This window comes from Dipodomys ordii, unplaced genomic scaffold (genome assembly GCF_000151885.1).
Source record: "Dipodomys ordii isolate 6190 unplaced genomic scaffold, Dord_2.0 Scaffold9, whole genome shotgun sequence".
Taxonomy (NCBI): domain Eukaryota; kingdom Metazoa; phylum Chordata; class Mammalia; order Rodentia; family Heteromyidae; genus Dipodomys; species Dipodomys ordii.
The window spans coordinates 19,284,380-19,307,524 of record NW_012267225.1 but is presented as its reverse complement, the minus strand read 5'-3'; the positions used below and the strand labels follow the sequence as shown (position 1 = coordinate 19,307,524).

General features: G+C 41.7%; 1 protein-coding gene and 1 pseudogene across 1 annotated transcript in view; both read right to left on the bottom strand.

The window, feature by feature from the left end:
* Nucleotides 1-23,145, bottom strand: part of Rgs20 (regulator of G-protein signaling 20) — a 98,506-nt gene that overhangs the window by 11,591 nt on the left and 63,770 nt on the right. The window contains 1 exon segment of the mRNA XM_013009287.1: nt 9,184-9,332. Within this exon segment, the coding sequence (XP_012864741.1) occupies nt 9,184-9,332 (149 nt within the window).
* The window catches only part of LOC105980364, a 44,850-nt pseudogene continuing 32,685 nt past the window's right edge, over nt 10,981-23,145 (bottom strand).

The window sequence follows — 23,145 nt, the reverse complement described above, 5'->3', positions numbered from 1 at the left end:
GTTCAAAGCCAGCCCGGGCAGGAAAGACCGTGAGACTCCTATCTCCAATAAACCACCAGAAAACCGGAAGTGGCGCTGTAGCTCAAGTGGTAGAGGGCTCGCCTTGAGCTGAAGAGCTGAGGGACAGCGCCCAGGCCCAGAGTTCAAGCCCCACGGCCGACAAAAAAAAAAGGAAACACCCTAATTGCTTTTAAGAAAATCAAAAGTATGACAATAAAGTATTTGTATTAGTCAACTTTACATCACTAAAACAAAATACCTGAGAAGATTAGCTTATACAAAGAAGATGTTTATCTAGATAGATTCCCGTACATAATGGCTTGACTCAATTGTTTGGGGCTGTGGAGAGGCATACATAGCCTGTCCTGCTAGGAGGGAATGCAAAATCTCTCAGGTCACAGGCCAGGAAGGAAAGAGGAGGGGGCTAGCATCCCACTGGGGACCTTTCAGGGCATTTCCCCAATTATCTAAGACCTCCAAGTAGACTCCACCTCTAAAAACATTTACTACCTCCTAAAATTTGGATGAAGCTTTTAATACTTGATCCGTGAGCAACATTTATTAGAAACACAAATTACATTTATTTAGAATACTGCATTCTATAGTAGTTGAAGAAGAGTCAGAAATTATTACACTTAATTACATTTAGAATAACAATTCTTTTCCTAAAAGTTGTTTGTTAGAAACTTGTGTGTGTGGGTGCATGCGTGCACGCGCACTGGTCCCCCAGGGGGTTGAGCTCAGGACATAGGCACTGTCCTTAAGGATCTTTTGCTCAAATCTAGCTCTCTACCACTTCAGCCACAATTACACTTCCATCTTTTTTTTGTAGTTTATTGGAGATAAAGAGTCTCATAGATTTTCCTGCCCAGACTGGCTTTGAAATGTGATCCTCAGATCTCAGCTTCTTAATAGAAACTATTTAATGAAAATATGTTTGTAGAGAATTTCATTTTACTTTCTTCACCTTAAAAAAAGCATACATCCATAGTTGGGTTCTCATGGCTCATGTCTGTTGTATCCTAGCTATTCAAGAGGCTGGAGCTGGAGGATTGAGGTTTGAAGCTAGCCTAAAATCTGTCTATAAAATAATCACCAAATAGTAGGGCTGGAGGCATGTGCAAGTGGTCAAGTACTAGTCAAGCAAGTGAGCAAAGCCAGTGTGAGGCTCTGAGTTTAGAGCCCAGCACCACCAGAAAAAAGAAAGAAAGCAAAGTTGATAATCTTCAAGCTTAGTTTGTAGACAAAATAAAAGTTATCTATGTTAATGCCACATACACTGAATGATTAGAGAAAAACCACTCAAATTCTACTATTGTATCTTTTAAGAACCTTTCTTTTCTTGAGAAAAAACAATCAAATTCTATATCTTTCAAAAACCTTTCTTCTTGGGCTGGGAAGGTGGCTCAGTGGTAGAGTGCTTGCCTTGCATGCCTGAGGCCCTGGGTTGGATTCCTCAGCACCACATAAGCAAAAAGAAAAAAGCCGGAAGTGGCGCTGTGGCTCAAGTGGTAGAGCGCTAGCCTTGAGCTGAAGAGCTGAGGGACAGCGCCCAGGCCCAGAGTTCAGGCCCCATGACTGGACCAAAAAAAAAAACAACCTTTCTTCTCCTTCTCCTTCTTCTCCTCCTTCTCCTTCTTCTCCTCCTTCTTCTTCTCCTCCTCCTCCTCCTCCTCCTCCTCTTCCTCCTCCTTCTTCTCCTTCTCCTTCCTCTTCCTCCTCCTCCTCCTGCTGTTCCTCCTCCTGCTGTTCCTCCTCCTGCTCCTCCTCTTCTTCTTCTTCTTTGTCCTTTGTGGGGGCTGAACTCTGGGCCTGAGAACTGTCCCCCAGCTCTTCAGCTCAAGGCTAGCACCCTACCACTTGAGCCATAGCACAACTTCTGGCTTTTTTCTGCTTATGCTGAGGAATCCAACCTAGGGCCCCTTCTTCTTTTTTTAAAATGCCAGTTCTGGGCCTTGAACTCAGGACCTGAGCACTGTCATTAAGTTTTTTGTTCAAGACTAGCACTCTACCACTGAGCCACAACTCCACTTCCGGCTTTTTGGTGGTTAATTGGCAATCAGTTTTAGAGACTTTCCTGCCTGGGTTGATTTTGAACTGCAATCACCAGATCTCAGCCTCCTGAGAATACAGGATTATAGATTTACATGAGCAACCAGTGCCTGGCTTATTTTGGGCTTTTCTCTGTAAATTCATTTCAAATGGATGTTATTATTGTAAATAGAATTTTTGCTTCTATCTCAGTTTATCTGAAAGCTATTAAATTCTTAATTGTTTCATTGAGTTACTATTTACATACCATAGCCTTTGCCTATTTAAAGTGTACAGTTGGTTTTAGTCTTATACTCACTGTGATGCGTAGCCATCACCACTATCCAGAAATTTGCATGTCCCAAAGGAAGTCCACACCTGTTACCAGTTATTTCTTTCTACTTCTACCAGGCTTAGAAAAACACTAACCATCTATTTTTGGTTTCTTGATCTATCTACAGTGTCTATGACACTTGCAATCTGTGTTCTTTGGGGGCTGACATCATTCCATTTTGACATAATGCTTTTCTTTTGTCCAGGTTGTGTGTAGTACATGTCAGTACTTCAGTCCTTTGTCCAGCTGAAAATTACATGGTACGAATAAACCAAATTTTGTTTATCCATCAATGGAAAGACATTTGCATTTTATTATTATTAGTTTTTGGTTGCATGTATCATGTTGCTATGTAAGTTTGCATGAGTATATATTTTCACTTCCCTTACATAAATACTTAGGAACTGCTGGAGTACTTTGTAACTCTATCTTCAGTAGAGTTAGTATAACCCCTGTATTTTATTTATTTATTTATTTGCTTGTTTGTTTATTTCTGCTGTTCCTGGGACTTGAACTCCCAGGCCCTGAGGCCAGGGAGCTGTCCCAGAGCTTCTGTGCTCAATGTTAGTGTTCTACCACTACAGCCACATTTCCACTTCCAGCTTTTTTTGTTGTTGTTGTTATTACTTAGTGTCTCACAGGCTTTACTGCCTGGGTTGGCTTCAAATTGTGATTCTCAGATATTAGCCTCCTCAGTCACTAGGATTACTGGTATAAGCCAACAGATCCAGGCATCCAGCCAATAGCCCCTCTTGCTCTTTCTATATCTTTTGTGCTGGTCCTGGGGTTTGAACTAAGGGCCTGGGCACTGTCCCTGAGCTGTCACAGAGCTTTTTAGCTCATGGCTAGCACTCATGGCTACCGTTTGAGCCACAGCTGCTTCCAGCTTTTTTGTGTGGTCAATACATCAGAGCTTCACAGACTTTCTGTCTTGGGTTGGCTTTGAACTGAGAGCCTCAGCTCTCAGTCTCCTAAGTAGCTAGGATTACAAGCAGGAGCCAGAAAGACAACTATTTTTATGTTAATTTCATATTCTTCTTTACTGAATTCTTTTATGTTTGTGTTAATTCTAGCCCCAGATTCTCTGGTTATTTCCACGTATTTTCTCACTATCTGTAAATAGAGACAATTTAACCAATTTCAATTCCTAGGCTCTGGGGCAGGGAATGTGGCTTTGTGGTAGAGTGCTTGCCTAGCATGCACAAAGCCCTGGATTCGATTCCTCAGCACCACATAAACAGGAAAAGCTGGAAGGTGCTGTGGCTCAAGTGGTAGAGTGCTAGCCTTGAGCAAAAGAGGCTCAGGGACAGTGCTCAGGCCTTGAGTTCAAGCCCCAGGACTGGCAAAACAAAAACAATTCCTAGGCCTCTAATTGTCTTCTCTTGTTTAACTGCATTGGGTAATACTTAAAATATATGTTAAGTAGTAGTGGAGACTGTGGATATTCTTGCCTTATTCTTAACTGTAGGGGAAAAGCTTTCAGTAGCTTATCAATATTATCAAATATTTTTCCTAGTTGTAGGAATCTCTGATAAATCTCAAAAAGTATTCTGGGAAAAAGAATCAAGGAAATTAAGCTATCTTCCCCTGATGAGAAAGTGATCGTTGGACTATTATTTTTTTTCAAAAATGAACTTATGAAAGAAATACTTTTTGTGAAACTTGAATGTGCTTTCACATAAAGGCCCACCCCCTCTAAATGAACATTTATGATGGATGATATGAATTGTGTTTACCTTGTCATTACTACTGCATTAATCTATTCCTTTTTATTTGTTTTCCCTTAACACCTTTTGCCTCATTTTAGAAAAGTATTTTATATTATTTTTTAACACATCTGCTATATGAATTTCAGTGTGTGTGTGTGTATGTGTGTGTGTGTGTGTGTGTGTGTGTAGCTGAATTTTTCTTTAAAGGCAAACTCATTAAAAATGCAGGAATTCTTTTGACCTGTTTCTTTTATGATAGCTAGGCTAAAAAGTTTCAATAAATAATGGTTTCTGAAAAAAATGAAACCAAATCAAACCAAAAAGTCTTGAGAAGCATGGGGTGGCATCCTCTCTGCATGGGTGTCAGTAATGCCTGGCTTCCCGGGTTTCTTTTGTAAGGGGTCACATCACTGCACCATGGGGAAGAGAAAGCAGAGAGGAAAATGAATTGTGAGTTTCACACAAGATTCCGGAAAGAACCAGATGCTCAACCATGAATTAAATAATGCAAAACTTATTTGAGCTTTGACATTTTCCATCTCATTACATTTAAATAGAAATATTTTAAGAAAAGGAAACCTGTGTATTTGTTTACTGGGGGCTATTGTGCTTCAGAAATGTTCTTTCTATAAGGAAGACACTGGTTAGACTTTTTTGTTTGTTTTGTGGTGGCACCACTTCAGCTCCAGCTCTACTTCTGGCTTTTTGACAGTTAATTGGTGATAAATGTCTCACAAACTTTCCTGGACAGACTGGCTTCAAACCTGAGATCCTCAGATCTCAGCTTCTTGAGTAGCTAGGAACATAGGCTTGAGCTACCAGCACCCAGAAACGTTTTTCGAACTTCACATAACAATGAATATATACTGTTATTTGGGCTGTAACTGCTTTTTTCCCGCTGTAGCACATGAGTGTAGACAGGAATGCTATTGTTCAGTAAACACACTGAGATACCATCCTCCATTCTGGTGTATGTGAACTGTCCAGCCATGTTCATTTTTTTTCCTCACTCAGAATAATGCTGTAGTGGATAATCTTAGGTACATTTCCTTTAGAGCAGAGATCAAGAGGCTTTATTTAGAGAGGTGTGTTATTAGCTTTCCTTTCTGTGATCTTTGCCAGTAGAAGCTCAAGTAGATTGTCTTTGCTGTTATACTTCAATGGCTTGCTTTTACCTCTTGAAGTTCTTCATAAAAACTTTAAGTGCACTGTAACTATCTTGCTGAGTAGGTCTTGCATTTTCATTCTAGTTAATTAACTAATTTATTTATGTTAGCAATATTGGGGTTTGAGCTCAAGTCTTTGCTTGCCTAGACAGGGGCTCTGCAACCTGAGCCATAACTCCTTTATTTATCTTTTTATTTATCGTTTCGTGTGTGTGTGTGTGTGTGTGTGTTTAATTGGAGATAAGAATCTTATGGACTTTCTTTCCCTGAACTGGCTTTGAACCATGATCTTAGCTTCCTGAATATCTAAAATGCCTTATATAAAAGACTTTGTCTTTTCTTTTTTTAGTATATGTGCTGCCGAAGCGAGCACAAAGATTTTGTCTTTTCTTTTCCTCCCTCTCTCCTCCCTCCCTCCCTTCCTTCCTTCCTTCCTTCCTTCCTTCCTTCCTTCCTTCCTTCCTCCCTTCCTTCCTCTCTCCCTTCCTCCCTCCCCCGCCTTCTTTCTTTTTGCCAGTCCTAAGGCTTGAATTCAGGGCCTGAGCACTGTCCCCGAGCCTCCTTGGGCCCAAGACTAGTTCTCTACTACTTGAGCCACAGCACTACTTCCAGCTTTTTCTGAATAGAAAAGTCGAAACCTGAGCTGGCTTCGAACCGTGATCCTTAGATCTCAGTTTCTCCAATAGCTAGGATTACAGTTGTGAGCCACCAGTGCCCACCTGTGTTTTCTTTTTTTTGGGGGGGGGTCTGGTCATGGGGCTTGAACTCTGGGCCTGGGCGCTGTCCCTCAGCTCTTCAGCTCAAGGCTAGCGCTCTACCACTTGAGCCACAGCGCCACTTCCGGCTTTTTTCTTTTTGCTTATGTGGCGCTGAGGAATGGAACCCAGGGCCTCATGCATGCAAGGCAAGCACTCTACCACTGAGCCACCTTCCCAGCCCCTGTGTTTTCTTTTAAGAAGACTTCTTCCCTTCTGTACAATACCTTAATAATAATAAATTATATATTTTTGAAAAAGTCATTCTTCCCAACACCAAGATCATTAAGATATGATCCTATATTTTTCTCTTGGCCTTTAAGCCATCCAGAATTTATCTTGAAGTTTTCTGTTTTGTTTTTATTTTGTTTTTATACTGGGGACCTCCTTATGTCACCCAGGGGTGGCTTAAGCAATCCTCCTACCTCAGCCTCTGGACTACGTGAGATGACAGATGTATGCCTCCTTGGCCAGCTGTTTTTCATTTTAAGGGGGAATATAAGCCTGTTTTCATAGATTTGGACACTAGGTAGATGATCAACCTTCTGGTTTGCATGGGCCTCACATGTTTTCTGGGATATGAGACTTTTCAATGCTAAAACAAGACAAGTAGATGAGCTGATTTGTCCAAATATGAAATTAGTATCCTTGTGTTTGTTACAGTCCATTCTTTCCTTTGCTGATGCTGCCTTTGTCTTCTCATTGATATAACAATTATGTCTTGTCTGGAGCCAGTGGTTCAGGTATGTAATTACTCAGGTTGCTGAGACTTAAGGTGTATGTAGTTCTGTCCCAGCCTAGGAAGGAAAGTCCATGCAATTCTTATCTTCACCTAACTATCAAAAAACCAGAAGTGGAGCTGTGGCTCAAAGAACACACAGTGGGCCTGGGTGCTGTCCCTGAGCCTCTTTGTGCTCAAGGCAGTGCTCTACCACTTGAGCCACAGTGCCACTTCCTGTTTTTGAGTGGTTAATTGGAGATAAGAATCTCAGGCAACTTTCTGCTTGGGCTGGCTTCAAACCTTGATCCTTAGATCTCAGCCTCCTGAGTAGCTAGGATTAAAGGAATGGCTATCAGTGCTCAGCTTCCATTGCCTTATATATATTCACATACTAAATGCTTCATGAATGCTGAGACAATGATGATGCTATATTATTATTTCATTCACCTTATTCAGTACTAGTAAGAGAATCCTACTCTGACACTTGTCTCCAACTACAAGCCTTACATCTTCAGGACAATAAGTTGTTAAGGGCACGACCTCAACTCCTGTGCCCTGACCAAGGGAGCGAGAGGACACGAGAAGCATTAGCTGGAGTGTCATGAACACTGTGACATCCTCTCAGTCAGTGCTATGCAGAACTGGCAAAGTGAAAGTGGGGAGTAGGGTCCCAAACACAGCCTCTGCAACGTTGCTGTTGTCTTCCCTATAGGGCAGGCCATGGCCACAAAGTGATTTCCCAGCTGGTAACTGAGCTTGTCTTTTAGCTTCCTTTGCAGTCATTTAGTCTCCTGTGAGGCTGAAATCATGCCTTGAGGGCCAGGCAAGATTCTCATCTGCTTTGCATGGTTTATTATGAATGGAGAGGCCACCAGTACCATGACTGCATCAGTTCTTAAAGTTGTTCTGGTGCTGGGCCCCATCCACCAGATTGGAACCTCTAAGAAATTAATACCAGTTCACACCAAATTTTCCTGGGCCTTTTATTCTTTCATGCTCATTCATATTACTCCCTTACGGGGTCAGCTCCAATCCTTCTAGATTCCTGCTCTCTCTCTGTGTGTCTGTCTGTCTGTCTGTCTGTCTCTCTCTCTCTCTCTTCTGATATCAAAACCAGGGCTTGAACTCAGGGCTTCTTGCTTTTGTGTTTTGTTTTTGTATTTTCCTCACAAGTGGCACTCTTTATCATTTGAGCCACACCTGCAGTTCCTAGATCCCTGCTCTTGATAAGTTTCAATATCAGCTTTTCTTCTCCATTGGAACTTGAGATCTTGGTCTAGCTTATGCCCAAACCTATGTAAATTTTCATTGCCTAAAGTAGTGCATAAGTTTGGCTGGCATTAAAGACTCTTCTTCTACAAGGTTTCCAAGATACAACATAATGTGTGTGTGGTTTCTAGGTGTGAAATGAAATCCATTTCTCCAGTTCTTCAATAATGCTTCAAATGATCATGGAAGGTTTACATTTAATTTATCTCCCCCTCTCTGCTCTCTCCCTCTTCCATTGTTATTACTGTTGTTGTTATGTGTATGTGTTGTGTGTGTGTGTGTGATGATGGGCTTGAACCCAAGCCTTACACATATATCTCTTGTTTTTTTCATTAGCATACATTATTATACAGAGATGTTTCAGTGTGACATTTCTACATATGTATATAATGTATGGCAATCAAGCTTACCCCTCCATCACCCTCCCTTATCATTTTCCCTCTTTCTTAAAACAATTTCAATGAATTTCTTTGTTCTGTTTTTATACATGCAAACAAACTACTTGGCCATTTACCCTCACTTGTTAGCCCAACCCCTTCTGGCTAGTCCAGCCCCCCCAATAGAGCCTGTCTTTCCTGTCATTTATTTTTATTTTGATTATGTACTAAATGCACCAAGGGGCCAAGGAGTTTTACCACAGACATGCATATATTGAATTTTGCTCAGAATAGCCTCTCTTGTTTTTATTTCCTTAAAGCAATGACTATGTGCCTTCCTATAAGAAATAAAATAGACTATTTTTAGATTTTGCTCTCCATTTTAAGCATATCTATTGGTTTTCCTTTATCTAAAAAACAAAAATAATAAACAAAAACAATAGAACATAAAAGCTAGGCTTCTTCAACCTAAACTTAATTGGTCTTAAATCCAAATCTGCCATAAAGCCTTCAGACCCAAGGGGGAGCCTTTCTACCCATTTCTGCCTTGCTTCTGCCTTGTTCTTTGGTTGTTCAGCTTAAGGCTAGTTTGATTCCAAGTATCTGAACTGAAGTTCCTTGGGAACTAAACAGATGCAGTATATTGGAGGATATCCATATATATTATATATATGTATATATATATATACATATATATTACATATACCCATACATGCATATATATGGATATATAATACTATGTACATATATATATGTATATGGCATTGCTTTTCAAAAGCTGCTTAGTGGATTAATGGTAGCTGCTAGAGTGCCAGTCTTACCATGAACAGCTACAGCAGCAGCACCAGCAGAAGCAGCAGGCATTAGAGCCCCGACTCCCCACTCCAGGCTGGCCTGGTCCAGATCCCAGTGGCTCCTGCACAGAGGATGTCTGCTGCTTCTGCATCTCGGAGCGTTCGGATCCCATAGGCTGCTGCAGGGGAAGGAAAACAGGGTGGGGGTACATGAGGTGGGATGTGGCATGAGGTGGGTAGAGTTAGGAAGACATCAATCCAGACATTCATTTGTTTAGCTCAATGAGAAGATGCCATTTGGCTAGGTGCAGGCCATTGTTGCTAAGTTTAGTAAAATTTTGTGCTTGGACTCTTACAGTCCATTAATTTAGCAGACACTTAATGGCTAAAACCTGTCAAAGACGATCAATTCCAGGAATAAAATATCCAAGTGACACACTTAGGAGAACACAGTTTAGTAAAGGTGTGAAATAACTGACATACCTTGAGACACCGGGATGGTTCCCAGGGGTCCCGCTGGACTTGAACCCAAGGGTTGATATTCCAGGTGGTAATAGGTGATAACTAGGGAGGCTACAGTACAGAAAGGAAGCCATATACAAAAAAGGGCAGTAAGCTTCTCAGCTGGCTCATGCCTGTAATCCTAGCTACTCAGGAGGCTAAGATCTGAGGATCACAGTTCAAAGCCAACCATAGCAGGAAAGGCCAAGAGACTCTTATCTCCAATAGACCACCAAAAAAACCTAGAAGTGGTGCTGTGGCTCAAGTGGTAGAGCACCTTGAGCTGAAGAGCTGAGGGCAGCACCCAGGCCCAGAGTTCAAGCCATACTCAGTCTTTTCTTTTCCTACTGTTTCACTGTTGTTTCATCTTGGGTTTATTTATTTATTTTTATTCCAGAATTTTTATTAAGGCAGCATGATGGTCCTGGGTCACCAGCCAGAACCTTGTGGCCTTAGGAAAGACCACCGTGGATGGGGCTTGCCTCCTCCTCCAGGGTCCCCTGCATCCTCCCACTGGAGGTCAGAGGGATTGGGGTGTGTGGCCCCATCCCAGACTGTAGCAGCTCCTGGGCCACAAAGATCCTCTAGCTGGTAGCAGAAGGAAAGCAATCACCAGAGTTACTACCACTTACAGGGTACAGGCCCCACTGTACCCTTATAGTTGTGCTCCATACAGTTAATAAATTAAAATGACCTCATCCTTCAGCACCAAACCCTCACTCAAGCTGAGTGGAAAGCAAAGCAAAGAGAGATCTGTTTCTTGGTTCTTACCCTCTTACCAAGGCCTAGGCCCTTCCCTCTAGGAGTAGCTGGGGGCACGGATTATATAAGGGGCCTCCAAATTGCTAAGGGAAGCCATCTCAACTACATTCCCCCTCATGTCAATCCAAAAGACCCCAATCCAAATGCAATAACTCTAGAAGGGGCAACACTTTCAGAAGGCAGTGGGGCATTTTGGCAGTTAAGAACATGAGAGCCCCCAAAGAGGGTGGGGGCGGGGTGCTCAAAAGGGAATGCTGGTGTGTGGATTTTACCTATTCAATTTTGTTGACCAATCAGGCCCAGCTGCATTTAGTCCAGGCAAGAACTGAGCTGGTCAGGGGTGGGAGGAAGAGGGGCTGGCTGGCCATGCAGGCATCATGGCCACCCAGGTCCCTTAGTGCACTGCCAGGATAGGCAGGGCCTGGCCCCTTGGGCTTTGTGAAGGGTGAGGAGGAGCCCCCTCTAGCTTCAGATGTGATGCGGATTGTTCTAGAAGCAGGGAAGGAATGGCAGTTCCCCCTCCTCTGCTTGTGGCTCCTGGGGGGTGGGGGCTGTCCTGGGCTAGAGGTGGATGGTGGTGACATCTGTGGTGTGCTGGTCTGCCCGGGCCTTTGGCTGCTGGAGCCACGCGGGGGCTTTGGGTGCTGGGCTGCGGGTGGGCTGGGCAGCTTCCCTGAGGCTCTCCCTAAGCGCAGCTTCAATCTGCTCCTGGCAGGCCCGCAGGGCGTGCTGGTCTGGCTGGGCCCCTGGCTGCTGGAGCCCCGGGGGGCTTTGGGTGCTGGGCTGGGGGTGGGCTGGGAGGCTTCCCTGAGGCTCTCCCTAAGCTCAGCTTCAACATGCTTCTGGTGGCCCGCAGGCCCACTTCAGTGCCTGAAATGCCAGCCAGCAGGTCGGTGAGCTCATCCCCAGACAAGGAGCAGAGGTCCAGGCCTTGCACTGCTGCTCAATGCTGCCCGTCACAACCATGGATGGCCGATACATGGCACAAAGGTGCGATCTGTAGCACAAAGGGCCAAAATAGTCTAAGCAAGCTTTTTGACCAAGGCCTGTCCGTCAGTGGGCAGAGACAGTTGCATAATCAGGCCCAGGAAATCATGAGCGATCACAGCACCTAGGTCCCACTTGAGCTTCCCCAGGACCAGCACCACCCATTCCCGCAACTGCCAGGCAGCCACAGCTTGGTCAGTGTAGAGGCACAGTTTCTCGATGGTCAGGAGTGTGGTATCCCGCAGCTTAGAGGCCAGCAACAGGCAGATGACCCAAGGGGTGACAACTGTGCCTTTCGGGTAGGACTCAGGATAGCTAGCAATCCAGGTAGTTCATGGCCGGGGGAGGACTTCTGGCCATACTGCTCCTCATATACTCCCAGCATCCAATATGCTAGCATCTTCTGCATCTGCGGCTTGAGCTCCCTCTGCATGCCCTGGAAATAGGAGGCCCGGGGCAGGTATTGCTCCTCCAGACGGAGCAGGCTCTGCAGGACACGCTGGTCCCCGAGCACCCACGATTCAGGCCCAGGTGCCCTCCCAGCACAGTATCTGCATACTCCGCTGGGCGAGAGTCATGAGAGATCGGCAAGATAGGTGGACGGGTGGGCCAGTGCGGAGAGCCAGTGGTGCGGCCGGGTCTAAAGCTGGTATTGCTTCCCTCTTGTTTTATTTTGTTTGTAGTAGTGAGGTTTGAATTCAGGGTCTGCCCTATACTTCCTGGGCCATGCAAGTTTCCAGCTTTGCTTTTTTGTTATTTTCTTTGTTTTCTTTCTTTCTTTCTTTCTTTTCTTTCTCTTTCTTTCCTTCCTCTTTCCTTCCTTCCTTCCTACCTTCCTTTCTTTCGTTCGTTCTTTCTTTCTTTTCTCTTTCTTTCTCCTTCCTTCCTTCCTTCTTTCCTTCCCTTTTTTGTTAGCCATGGGGCTTGAACTCTGGGCTTGGGTGCTGTTCCTGTGCTCTTCAGCTCAAGGCGAGCACTACTTGAGCCACAGTATCACTTCTGGTTTTCTAGCGGTTTTTTGGAGATAAGAGTCTCATGGACTTTCCTGCCTGGGCTGGCTTTGAACCATGATCCTCAGATCTCAGCCTCCTTAGTAGTTAGGATTACAGGCCTGAGCCACCAGTGCCAAGCTAAAACAGTTACATTTTTCTTTCTTTCTTTCTTTTTTTTTTGTCGGTCGGTCGTGGGGCTTGAACTCTGAGCCTGAGCGCTGTCCCTCAGCTCTTCAGTTCAAGGCTAACGTTCTATCACTTGAGCCACAGCGCCACTTCCTCTTTCTTTCTTTTTTGACATTCCTGGGGCTTGAGCTCAGGCCCTGGGCACTGTCTCTGAGCTTCTTTTGCTCAAGGCTAGCACTCTATCACTTGAGTCACAGTGCCACTTCTGGCCTTTTCTGTTTATGTGGTACTGAGGAATTGAACCCAGGGCTTCATGCATGGTAGGCAAGCACTCTACCACTGAGCCACTGCCCAACCCAGGCTATTCTTGAACCACAGTCCTTTCACCCTGAGTCTCCTGAGTAGCTCGGATTACTGGCATAAGCCAAGGCATCTGGTCACCACATTTAAAAAAAATTAGCATCAACCAGTTGTAGAAGGGTGGTTCATTCTGACACGTATATCCGTGCATTCAATGTACCTTGATCCACTCATCCTGTCTGTCAATCTTCTTCATCCTCTCTTTCCCTTCTCAATCCAACATCCACATTTTCACACATGTATAGACCACAGGAACTGCAGAGGAAGAGGTCCTGGAGCCCCAGGTCTGAGCCAGACTCAGTATATTCAAATCTTTACTAGCTGCATTACCTCAAAGCAGGCCCTGAACTCCCTACAACAAAGCACTAAGAAAAACTGCTTCATAGAAATGGCTCAGTTCTTCCAGAGTTGTCTACCTGAACCTGCCCTGCCATCAAATGGACTGGCTCCTCAGAGGAGGAGGTGAAGCCATCAGACTCTGTCCTTTCCACTCAGGACTAGAAGAGTGTAAAGTAATGAGCTGACAAAAGCAACACAAGAAAGAGCATTTGCTATCTATTTTTACTTTTGGTACTATTTTGAAATTTCTTTTTGGTACCAGAGTTTGAACTCAAGACCTTGTGCTTGTTAGGCAGGAGCTCTATTATGAAGCCATGTTTCCAGGCCACATTATTGAATTCTAATGAAGCTAATTGCAAATTAATATCAAATATACATTAAATAACCAATTTAATTAGGACTTTGGGATTGAATGCTAGATGTATTGTTCTATTTTTTTCTCCCATTTACTTACATGTTCATTCATTTATGTCTTTTTTTGAGTTAGATGTGAAACACTTTAATGAGCATATAACACATAGCTTTAGGTCATGTGTACCCTTAGAGAGGAATTTTTTTTCATCTCTTTTAGACAAAGATTTATGAGTTAACAAGAAACCTTAAAAAATCTAGGTATATTATATATATGTAATATAAACTATATATATATGTGTGTGTGATATGTAATATATATACTTAAAACTTTTTTTCTTTTACTAGAGGCACTAACGTTTCTGCTGCTTGAGTCATGCCCTCCCTCTACTGCATGATTCTTTTTTTTTTGTCAGTCATAGGGCTTGAACTCAGGTTCTGGCACTGTCCTTGAGCTCTTTTGCTCAAGGCTAGTGCTCTACCACTTTGAGCCACAATGCCACTTCTGGTTTTCCAGTGGCTAATTGGGACAATAGTCTCACAGATTTTCCTGCCCAGGCTGGCTTTGAACTGCAATCCTTCTATCTCAGTGACACAAGTGTTTGGCAATGATTTTAGGAATGGAGTCTTGCTCTGTTCCCCTGAGTACACAGGCTCAGTCTTCCTGCCTAGGTCTCCCAAGTAGCTAGGACTACAGTACAGACCACATCCCTTGGTATATTCCAATTTTATTATATGTTTTTATTTTTATTTTTTGGGTCCGGTCATGGGGCCTGAACTCTGGGCCTGGGCGCTGTCCCTCAGCTCTTCAGCTCAAGGCTAGCGCTCTACCACTTGAGCCACAGCGCTACTTCCGGCTTTTTTCTTTTTGCTTATGTGGTGCTGAGGAATCGAACTCTACCACTGAGCCACCTTCCCAGCCCCTATCATATGTTTTTAATATTGGGTAGGATAAGTTCCCTCCATTTCCTAAAAAAGTTTTTGTTTTGGAGATAGGGGCTATTCTTGCCCATTTATTCATTTGTTTTGCTTTTTCCAAGTTACATTTTGAAGTCAGCTTGTGAAGGCCCCCAAATAATCATGTTGGTATTTGGGTAGAACTACAATTAATTTAGTCTTATTTCTGAGGAATGACATCTGGGTTTAATTAGCCTGGCATGTAAGCTTCAAGACAGCAGTGAGACCCATGAAAAACTTCCTATCCCTTCCTCCCCAGTGGCAAAAGTGCTACTCATGGTGCCAGGGTTCCTGAACAGCTTCTTGGTCAAAAGGTGAAGGCAGACATTTACCCAACTCCTTGCCATGTTGTATGGGCACCACAGTAATGTGGCTAATAAGGAAGGCACAAAGTCCTAAGCCCCTTTAGTGCCCCTGGGGGTCAGTGATCCCAGGTGTCATGTTCTCACCTCCCTGCATTTTCATGGAGAGAAGATAGACCATGGTCTGTTTCACTCTAAAACATTCAGGCACAGGAAAAGCCAGCATGAACTCCAAACAAAGATGTTTTGAACAAAACATTCTCCAGGTAATTGTTTTTCCTTCTTTCTTCCCTTTTTTTTTCTTTAACTTCCCCCATCCTATTCTCCTTCCTTCCTCCCTCCCTCCCTCGCTTCCTTCCTTTCTTCCTTCCTTCCTTCCCTCCTTCCTTCTTTCTTTCCTTCCCTCCTTCCTTCCTTTCTCTGTCTCTCTGTTTCTCTCTCTCTCTTTCTTCCTCTCTCTCTTTCCCACCCACCCCTCCCTTTCTTGACCAGGTCTCAGAGGTAATTAACTTAAACCTGATCCTTCTGCCTCCCCTTCTGCAAGCTAGGATTACAGGTGTGTCCCATTGTTCCCAGTATGCTTTCTAGGTTGATGTACCTCCTTGATGTTTGAGTTCTTCCTCAACCCTTTTCTATTGGTTATTTTCTTTTTTTTTAATTTAATTTTATTTTATTTGTGTCTATTGGTTATTTTCTAGAGAAGATCTTACAAACTTAGACTGCCTTCCTGCTTTGGGTCTCCCAAATAGTTAGGATAATATCAACAGCTGGCTTAGTAATTATTATTTTCTAATAGGTATTCATACAACTTATTTCATTAAAAAAATTTCAGTTGCTTTCCAGAAGCAGAAGGATTATAACATGTACTGTCCGAAGGTTTCATGAAATGACTATTTTAATATCTAGAGCAATGGGCCTTCCCAATCAGCATGTAACATGCCTATTCATTTAGATCTTTTACATATAGCTTAAGAGTTTTCTTCAAATAGGTCATACACACTTTTATTTTGTTGGTCATGGGGTTTGAACTCTGGGCCTGAGCATGTCCCTTAGCTCTTCAGCTCAAGGCAAGCACTCTACCACTTGAGCCACAGCACCACTTCCGGTTTTCTGGTGGTTTATTGGAGATAAGAGTCTCAAGGACTTTCCTGCCTGACCTGGCTTTGGACCGCAATCCTCAGATCTCAGCCTCCTGAGTAGCTAGGATTACAGGCGTGAGCCACTGGTGCCGGGCATGGTCATACACACTTTCTCTTAAAAGTTTTTTAGCTCAATGTTTCTTTAATCATAAATGACATCTCTTTTCCTTTCTGTGTTTTTAAAATAATTTCTTTGGAGTATAAGAAAGCTACAGACACTATATTGAATTATCTTATAGTTCTAGTAGTCTGTCTGGTGTTCTAAATTTTCTAGCTAGAAGATTATATTGTCTATAAATAATTGCTACCTATTTCTTTCTTTTCTTTTCTTTTTTTTTTGTCAGTCATGTGGCTTGAACTCTGGGCCTGGGCACTGTCCCTCAGCTCTTCAGCTTAAGGCTAATGCTCTACCACTTGAGCTACAACACCACTTCTGGTTTTCTGGTGGTTAATTGAAGATCAGAGTCTCACAGACTTTCCTGTCTAGGCTGGCTTTGAACCATGATCCCCAGATCTCAGCCTCCTGAGTAGCTAGGATACAGGCGTGAGCCACCAGTGCCCAGCCCTATTTTCCTTCAAAAGTATAAACATCTGTCCACATCCTGGTCTTAATATCATTAGCAAGAAGTTGGGTGAATACGGAAAAGTAGAACTACTATTCAACATCTTTGACTTCTTTATGACTTTCTTTAATTAGAACATTGACAATGTCAGTATGTATAATAGGTGCTGGAGCTTTCTGGAAGAAAACTTCACAAACAGACTTTTCTCCTACCACTTCCATTATATAAAAACAGATCTGCTGGGGCTGGGAAGGTGGCTCAGTGGTAGAGCGCTTGCCTTGCATGCCTGAGGCCCTGGGTTCAATTCCTCAGCACCACATAAGCAAAAAGAAAAAAGCCGGAAGTGGCGCTGTGGCCTAGGCCCAGAGTTCAGGCCCCACAACCAGACCCCCCCCCCAAAAAAAACCCAGATCTGCTAGCTAGTTTGTGTGTGTGTGTGTTCCCAGAACCTTGTACATGCTAAATATGTATACTACCACTGAGCTAAAATCTCAGCTATAAGTTAACATAGTTTGTGTACATACATCTATTTCTTTGTAAATACCTGAAAAGAATCTTGAAATATTGAGTAAATCCTATTCAGTCCCACCTCCAATACTGAGGGATCAAACTTGAGTGTTGAACTCTCACTTGGCTTCTTGTTCATGGCTGTTGCTCCATTGCCTGAGCCATGCCTCTAGTCTGGCCTTTTGCTGGTTAGTTGGAGACAGAGTCTCATGGACTTTTCTACCTGAGGTAGCCTTGAACCATGATCCTTTACATCTCACCCTTATTAGTAGCTGAGCCACTGGTACCTGGTTATAGTGAGTAAAATCTTAAAGAATATCCTAAGTTTGCTCAGGACTAATACAGCCTTCAGAAAACAAAAGAAAAATCCATACATTAAGAAAAAACAGGCCAGTGTTGGTGGCTCACACCTGTAATCCTAACTACTCAGGAGGTTGAGATCTGTGGATCATGGTTTGAGGCCAGCCTGGGCAGGAAAGTCTGTGACACTCTTATCTCTAATTAACCACCAAAAATCCACAAGTGGCACTGTGGCTCAAAGTGATAGAGTGCTAGCCTTGAGTGGAAAAAGCTCAGGGACAGTGTCCAGGCCCTGAGTTCAAACCCCATAACTGAAAAAGAAAGAAAGAAAAAGACAGAAAGAAAAAAGAAAAAAAATACATTTTTGAGGTTTGAGGAATAGACAATGAAATGCACGTGTTTAAAGTGTATGATCTGATATTCAATAAGTACGTATCTATGAAGTTATCACTACAATTGAGTTGAAGAACAACACATCATCCCCTCACCCTCCCATCTACTCCATCCTACCTTGGGAAATATCCATTGATTTGCATTTTCTTACATAACTGGAATCATATAACTCCTGTGTGAATAGATTTATATATTTCTAGTTTTCACTAAAAAGGTAAAATATATGACATTGTTTTATTTTGAACATGAAACTTTAAAAAAATCAGATCAAAGGAGAGAATTAGTGAAGTGCATTACTGAGACTGCTTTCAAACTTACAGCACTGTATACAGTGGCAATGCATTTCTGTACTTTGTTCTTCCATACTAAATTGTTATGCTGTCACTTGTTGGTATTCAGTTGAATTAATGAATGATTTTTTTCTCACTTGTAATCTGTCATGCTTTTCTCTCTCAGTGTTCTGTGACTTGGTTTTTGCAGTTTTGATTTGGTCTCATGATCTCTTTAATTTTCCCTATGTGTCATTATCATTTCTTATATAGTTTCTCAAAATACTTACAAATGGTTTAGCAATTTTGACATCTTAAATAAGTTAAAGCTCCTATTAGTGAGGGTTCAGAAGCTGGATGTGGTGGCCCAAACCTGTAATCCTAGCTATTTGGGACATAGAGATACAGTAATCTCAGTAGAGGTCAGTCCACTCTAAAGGGGCTGGTAGAACACCTGCAAGTACAAGGCCCTGAATTCAACTGCAAACAAAAAGTTCAGATAAAAATTTGTTCCCATAAGAACTTTCTAACAACCTATTACCACTCTCAACTTTTAAATTAATGGGCCAGGCTGTCACTCAGTTCATGCTGAAGTGTTTGGAGCTGAGCTGTTGAGAAATCAGAGAACCAGAGGAGAAACTGAAATATTGATAGACCACCAACTTTCAAATGAAGGCAAATACCAGGCCAGTAGATGAAGGGCTTGCTTACATATGTGCACAGGAACCTGGATTTCAATCTAACACCATAAAATAAAATAAAAATAAAAAACAAATTGTGCTAACTGTTGATGTTATGTGATTAACACATAGGCATATAAAATATATTATTTTCTCTATAATGTAAGTGTATTTGGAAACTTCCTTAATAAAGTTTCTTAAATCATTAATTCAACTTGATTTTTAAAAATCTGTTGAGATTAGCACGAGTTTCCTCCTTTAAACAGTGAAGTAAATCATATTCTTGCATTTTTTAATGTTGAGTCACACTTATTTTAATAAGAAACTCTTTTTAGGTCTAACAGCTATTCTTTCAGTGTGCTACTGAATTCGATTTGGTGACATTTACAAGTTTTAAAATCTACCTACCTACCGCCTATCTATCTACCCACTCACTTATCTACCTACCTACCCTTATCCCTACAAGGGAATTATTCTTTCCCTGAAAATTGGTAGAATGTGCCTGTAAAAATGACTAGATTCTTTCAGCTTATTGACTATATTTTCTTTTTTTGGGGGGGGGTCCGGTCATGGGGCCTGAACTCTGGGCCTGGGCGCTGGCCCTCAGCTCTTCAGCTCAAGGCTAGCACTCTACCACTTGAGCCACAGCGCCACTTCCAGCTTTTTTCTTTTTGCTTATGTGGTGCTGAGGAATCGAACCCAGGGCCTCATGCATGCAAGGCATACGCTCTACCACTGAGCTACCTTCCCAGCCCCTTGACTATGTTTTCAATATCTCTTTTGATTTCTGTTCTTTTCATACTTTTTTCTTTTTCTTTTGAATCATGTGTGTGTGTGTGTGTGTGTGTGTGTGTGTGTGTGTTTGGGGGTGGGGCAGTACCGGGTTTAAAGGCATGGCTTTGTGTTCTTTCAACAACTTGCTTGCTTGACTGGTGCTCTGACACATGAGCCATGCCTTCACCCTGGCTTTCTGCCAGTTAATTTGGAGATGGAGTCTTAAGCAATTTTTTTTGTCCAGACTAGTTTCTTCAAACCACAATCCTCTGAATGACAGTCTCCTGAAGAGCTAGGCTTACAGGCATGAGCCAATGATGCTTCAAGTCATCTAGTTTTCATACTAATTATAATTTACTGTTATTAATCATAATTGGCAGAACAAGTTACATTATTGCATGCTTAATTAAGAGACAAATATGTAGTTGCTTTGGAGATGCATAGTGTCATCACAAGTAGCAGAAAATAAATGTCTTAAATATAGTAGGTAGTCAATATAAAGTTTAGTAATATATATTAAATAAATCCTACCTGTTTACAGTATTTTAAAATATGCCATTGGTGTGCCATTAATTCAGCCAGTCTTTTCAGACATTGATCTATGGTCTGATTAGTTAAACTAGCCTCATACATCTTATCCTTTTCCTTTTCCTTTGTCCTATCTGGGGAAGAGCTCTAAACATCTCATTTCTATGTTTTATTTTTCAACACAAGATCCATGCTACATGATATTGCTGGTCTAGTCCTCTTGTGGTAAGTGTTTGAGAGAGAATTCAGGGCACCATTTCACTGTCTATCAGGAAATCTCAAGCATGTCACATCCCTCAGCATTTAGGTACTGGCTGCCTTTGCCTGCCAGTCCTGAGGCTGAGAATTTAGATAGATATAAAATCAATGTTGGCAATCTCAGATGCTTTGCTTTATAATTTATGGCACTGTAAAAGCAGCCTGAGGAAATGAGATTAATTCAAGTTGATAGCTATTGAGTGTTTCCGATTTTAATTAAGAGATAATCTTGTTCAAACTTGGTTCTTCCAAATTCCTAGGAACCCAGTGTTTAAGGCAGTTCAAAGTTCAACTAAAAGCAAGACAAACTTTTAATCTTGATTGCAATCTTTTAGTAATATAGAATTGAAATGAGTGGCTAGCTAGGAAAACATTTAGACTAACTGTAATTCACTCAGAACTTATTTCATTCCCACCCACCCCCTCTATTTTTTCAGTCATGAGGCTTGAACTCGGAGCCTGGGCGCTGTCCCTGAGCTCTTCAGCTCAAGGCTAGTGCTCTACCACTTTGAGCCACAGCGCCACTTCTAGTTATTTCATTTTCTGAAGCACTTAAACTTACTGGCAAGATTCCATTAATATCTGTTTATTATTTCCAAATTCTGGAGATAGCCATTATTTAATTACATACTGGATTATGATGAAACATCAAGTATTGTGTGTAGGGAGAAATTTCATCTCTTAATGCCTATGACCCAAGTTCTTCTCTCATGAGCATATAAATCAAAAAGGAAATCCCAATGAAAGAAAACCAAGAACCTAAAAAAGACAGAAATTCAAAACCACCCTCGAAGAACCTTAGAGACAGGGAGCTTCCAATAGGCAACTGCATAGAGCAACTTACAAGGGTAAACCAGAACAAAAGGAAACTTAAAAAGTCAAATTCCCTTGGAGGAGACTGGATGCATTTTATAGTCCTATAGTACTTTTGCTTTAACTTATCTTGGCTGTTGAGATGTTTATCTTTGGAAAATTTCTAGGTATATCCTGGGTTGCCTAGACAACCAAGCCTCCTTTAATTCTTTGTCGGAATGAAGTACTCCTCAGAGTATTCACCAGTACTCTCTTTGTTGCCTGCTTTATTTAGACACTGACTTTTAACATGTATCAAAGAAAATTTGTAGGAGGCCTTTGGTTTGGACTGAGCTGTACCAGAAATAGCAGACCAAAGCAAACAAGAATGACTCTTATGGAGGTTCTGTCCCACTAAGAAAAACTAAGTCATCTAGCTAGTCTTCTGAGAAGACCAGAGATGGAAAGATCTAGCTTAAGAAGCTCCTTCTGTGTTATCTTTCACAAGGAAAGTAACAAGTAACTTCGACATAATCATCCTACTTTTTGTACTCATTTCAGTTCCTCATCCTTTTTTCCATCTATAAAGCCATCTCCCCCTGCTTAGGTCCTAGTAACACTGATTCTTACATAGAAGGAGGTATTGCACAATTCTTGAATTCAGATCTTGAAACTAAATCTGTTGTAATTCTGTCTTGTGACACATTATACCTAGTTATAACATCATTTTGTTATCTGATTTTTCATCCATTTTCTTGCTTGCATTGTAAATCCTACTATAGGCTTTACCATTTCTCTATCCAAACCCTCTCTCCTATTTCTACTCCTGGCTCCTGTGTTTTCTTGATTTACCCACTTATCACTTTCTGTCCAGAAAGTTGTACAATTTTGCAGATACACTAAAAACTATAAGTTTGAAGTGTTTGAATCCAAATTGAAGTTGGTCTGGAAACTCTTGTCAAAGTGAGTTGGTGATGGTGGGTAGATTCAGTGAGATTCTATTTTGACCATGCACTTTGTTTAAGTAAAGGCAAAAACAAATATCAAAAATCTAAAAACATAAGGATGAGTTCAAGACCAAGGTTTAAGAAAAGGTCAGTAAATAGATGGAGTGGAAGTTGTAGACCACTGATCAGTTCATGTAACAGGAACAGGCAATCATAATCCATAAGGTAAAAAGACTAAAGTCAATTCAGGCTAAATGGGAAACAGAATTGCATTCACTGTTTTAAAAGTAAAAGTGAGGCAGGTTCCTTTGGCTCAAGCCTGTAATCCTAGCTCATCTAACTGTAACCCCTCTGTACAATATCTTTACAATAAAAATATATTAAAAACCAATGGCTTCTCTGTATGCCAATAATGAGAAGAGTGTGGCTGAAATCAAGAAAGCAACTCCTTTTGTAATAGCCCTACCAAAAAAAAAAAAAACAACTAAGAGTTAACTAAAAAAGTGAAGGACCTCTATGATAAAAACTTTAAAAACCTGAGAAAGGAAATTAAAGCAGATCTAAGGAAGTGGAAAAATCTCCCATGCTCCTGGATTGGGAGGATTAACATCATGAAAATGGCAATCCTGCCAAAGGTTATCTACAAATTCAATGCAATACCTATCAATATCCCAACCTCATTCTTCAATGAAATAGAAGAAGCAATCCAAAAATTCATATGGAACAATAAAAGACTCCAAATAGCAAAAGCAATCCTTTGCAGAAAGAACAGTGCTGAAGGAATATCAATACCAAATTTCAAACTCTACTACAAAGCGATAGTAATAAAAACAGCTTGGTACTGGCACAAGAACAGACCTGAGGATCAATGGAATAGAACTGAAGACCCAGAAATGAACCCACAGCCCTACAGCCACCTAATCTTCAATAAGGGAGCTAAAAAAAAATAGAATGGAAGAAAGACAGCCTCTTCAGTAAATGGTGCTGGCAAAATTGGTTATTCACCTGTAGAAAACTAAAGCTAGACTCATATATCATTCTGCACCAGAATCAATTCCAAATGAATCAAAGACCTCGGAATCAAAGCAGACACCCTGAAAACATTACAGGGAGGAATAGGAGAAACTCAAGGGCTCCTTGGCACAGGCAGAAATTTTCTTAA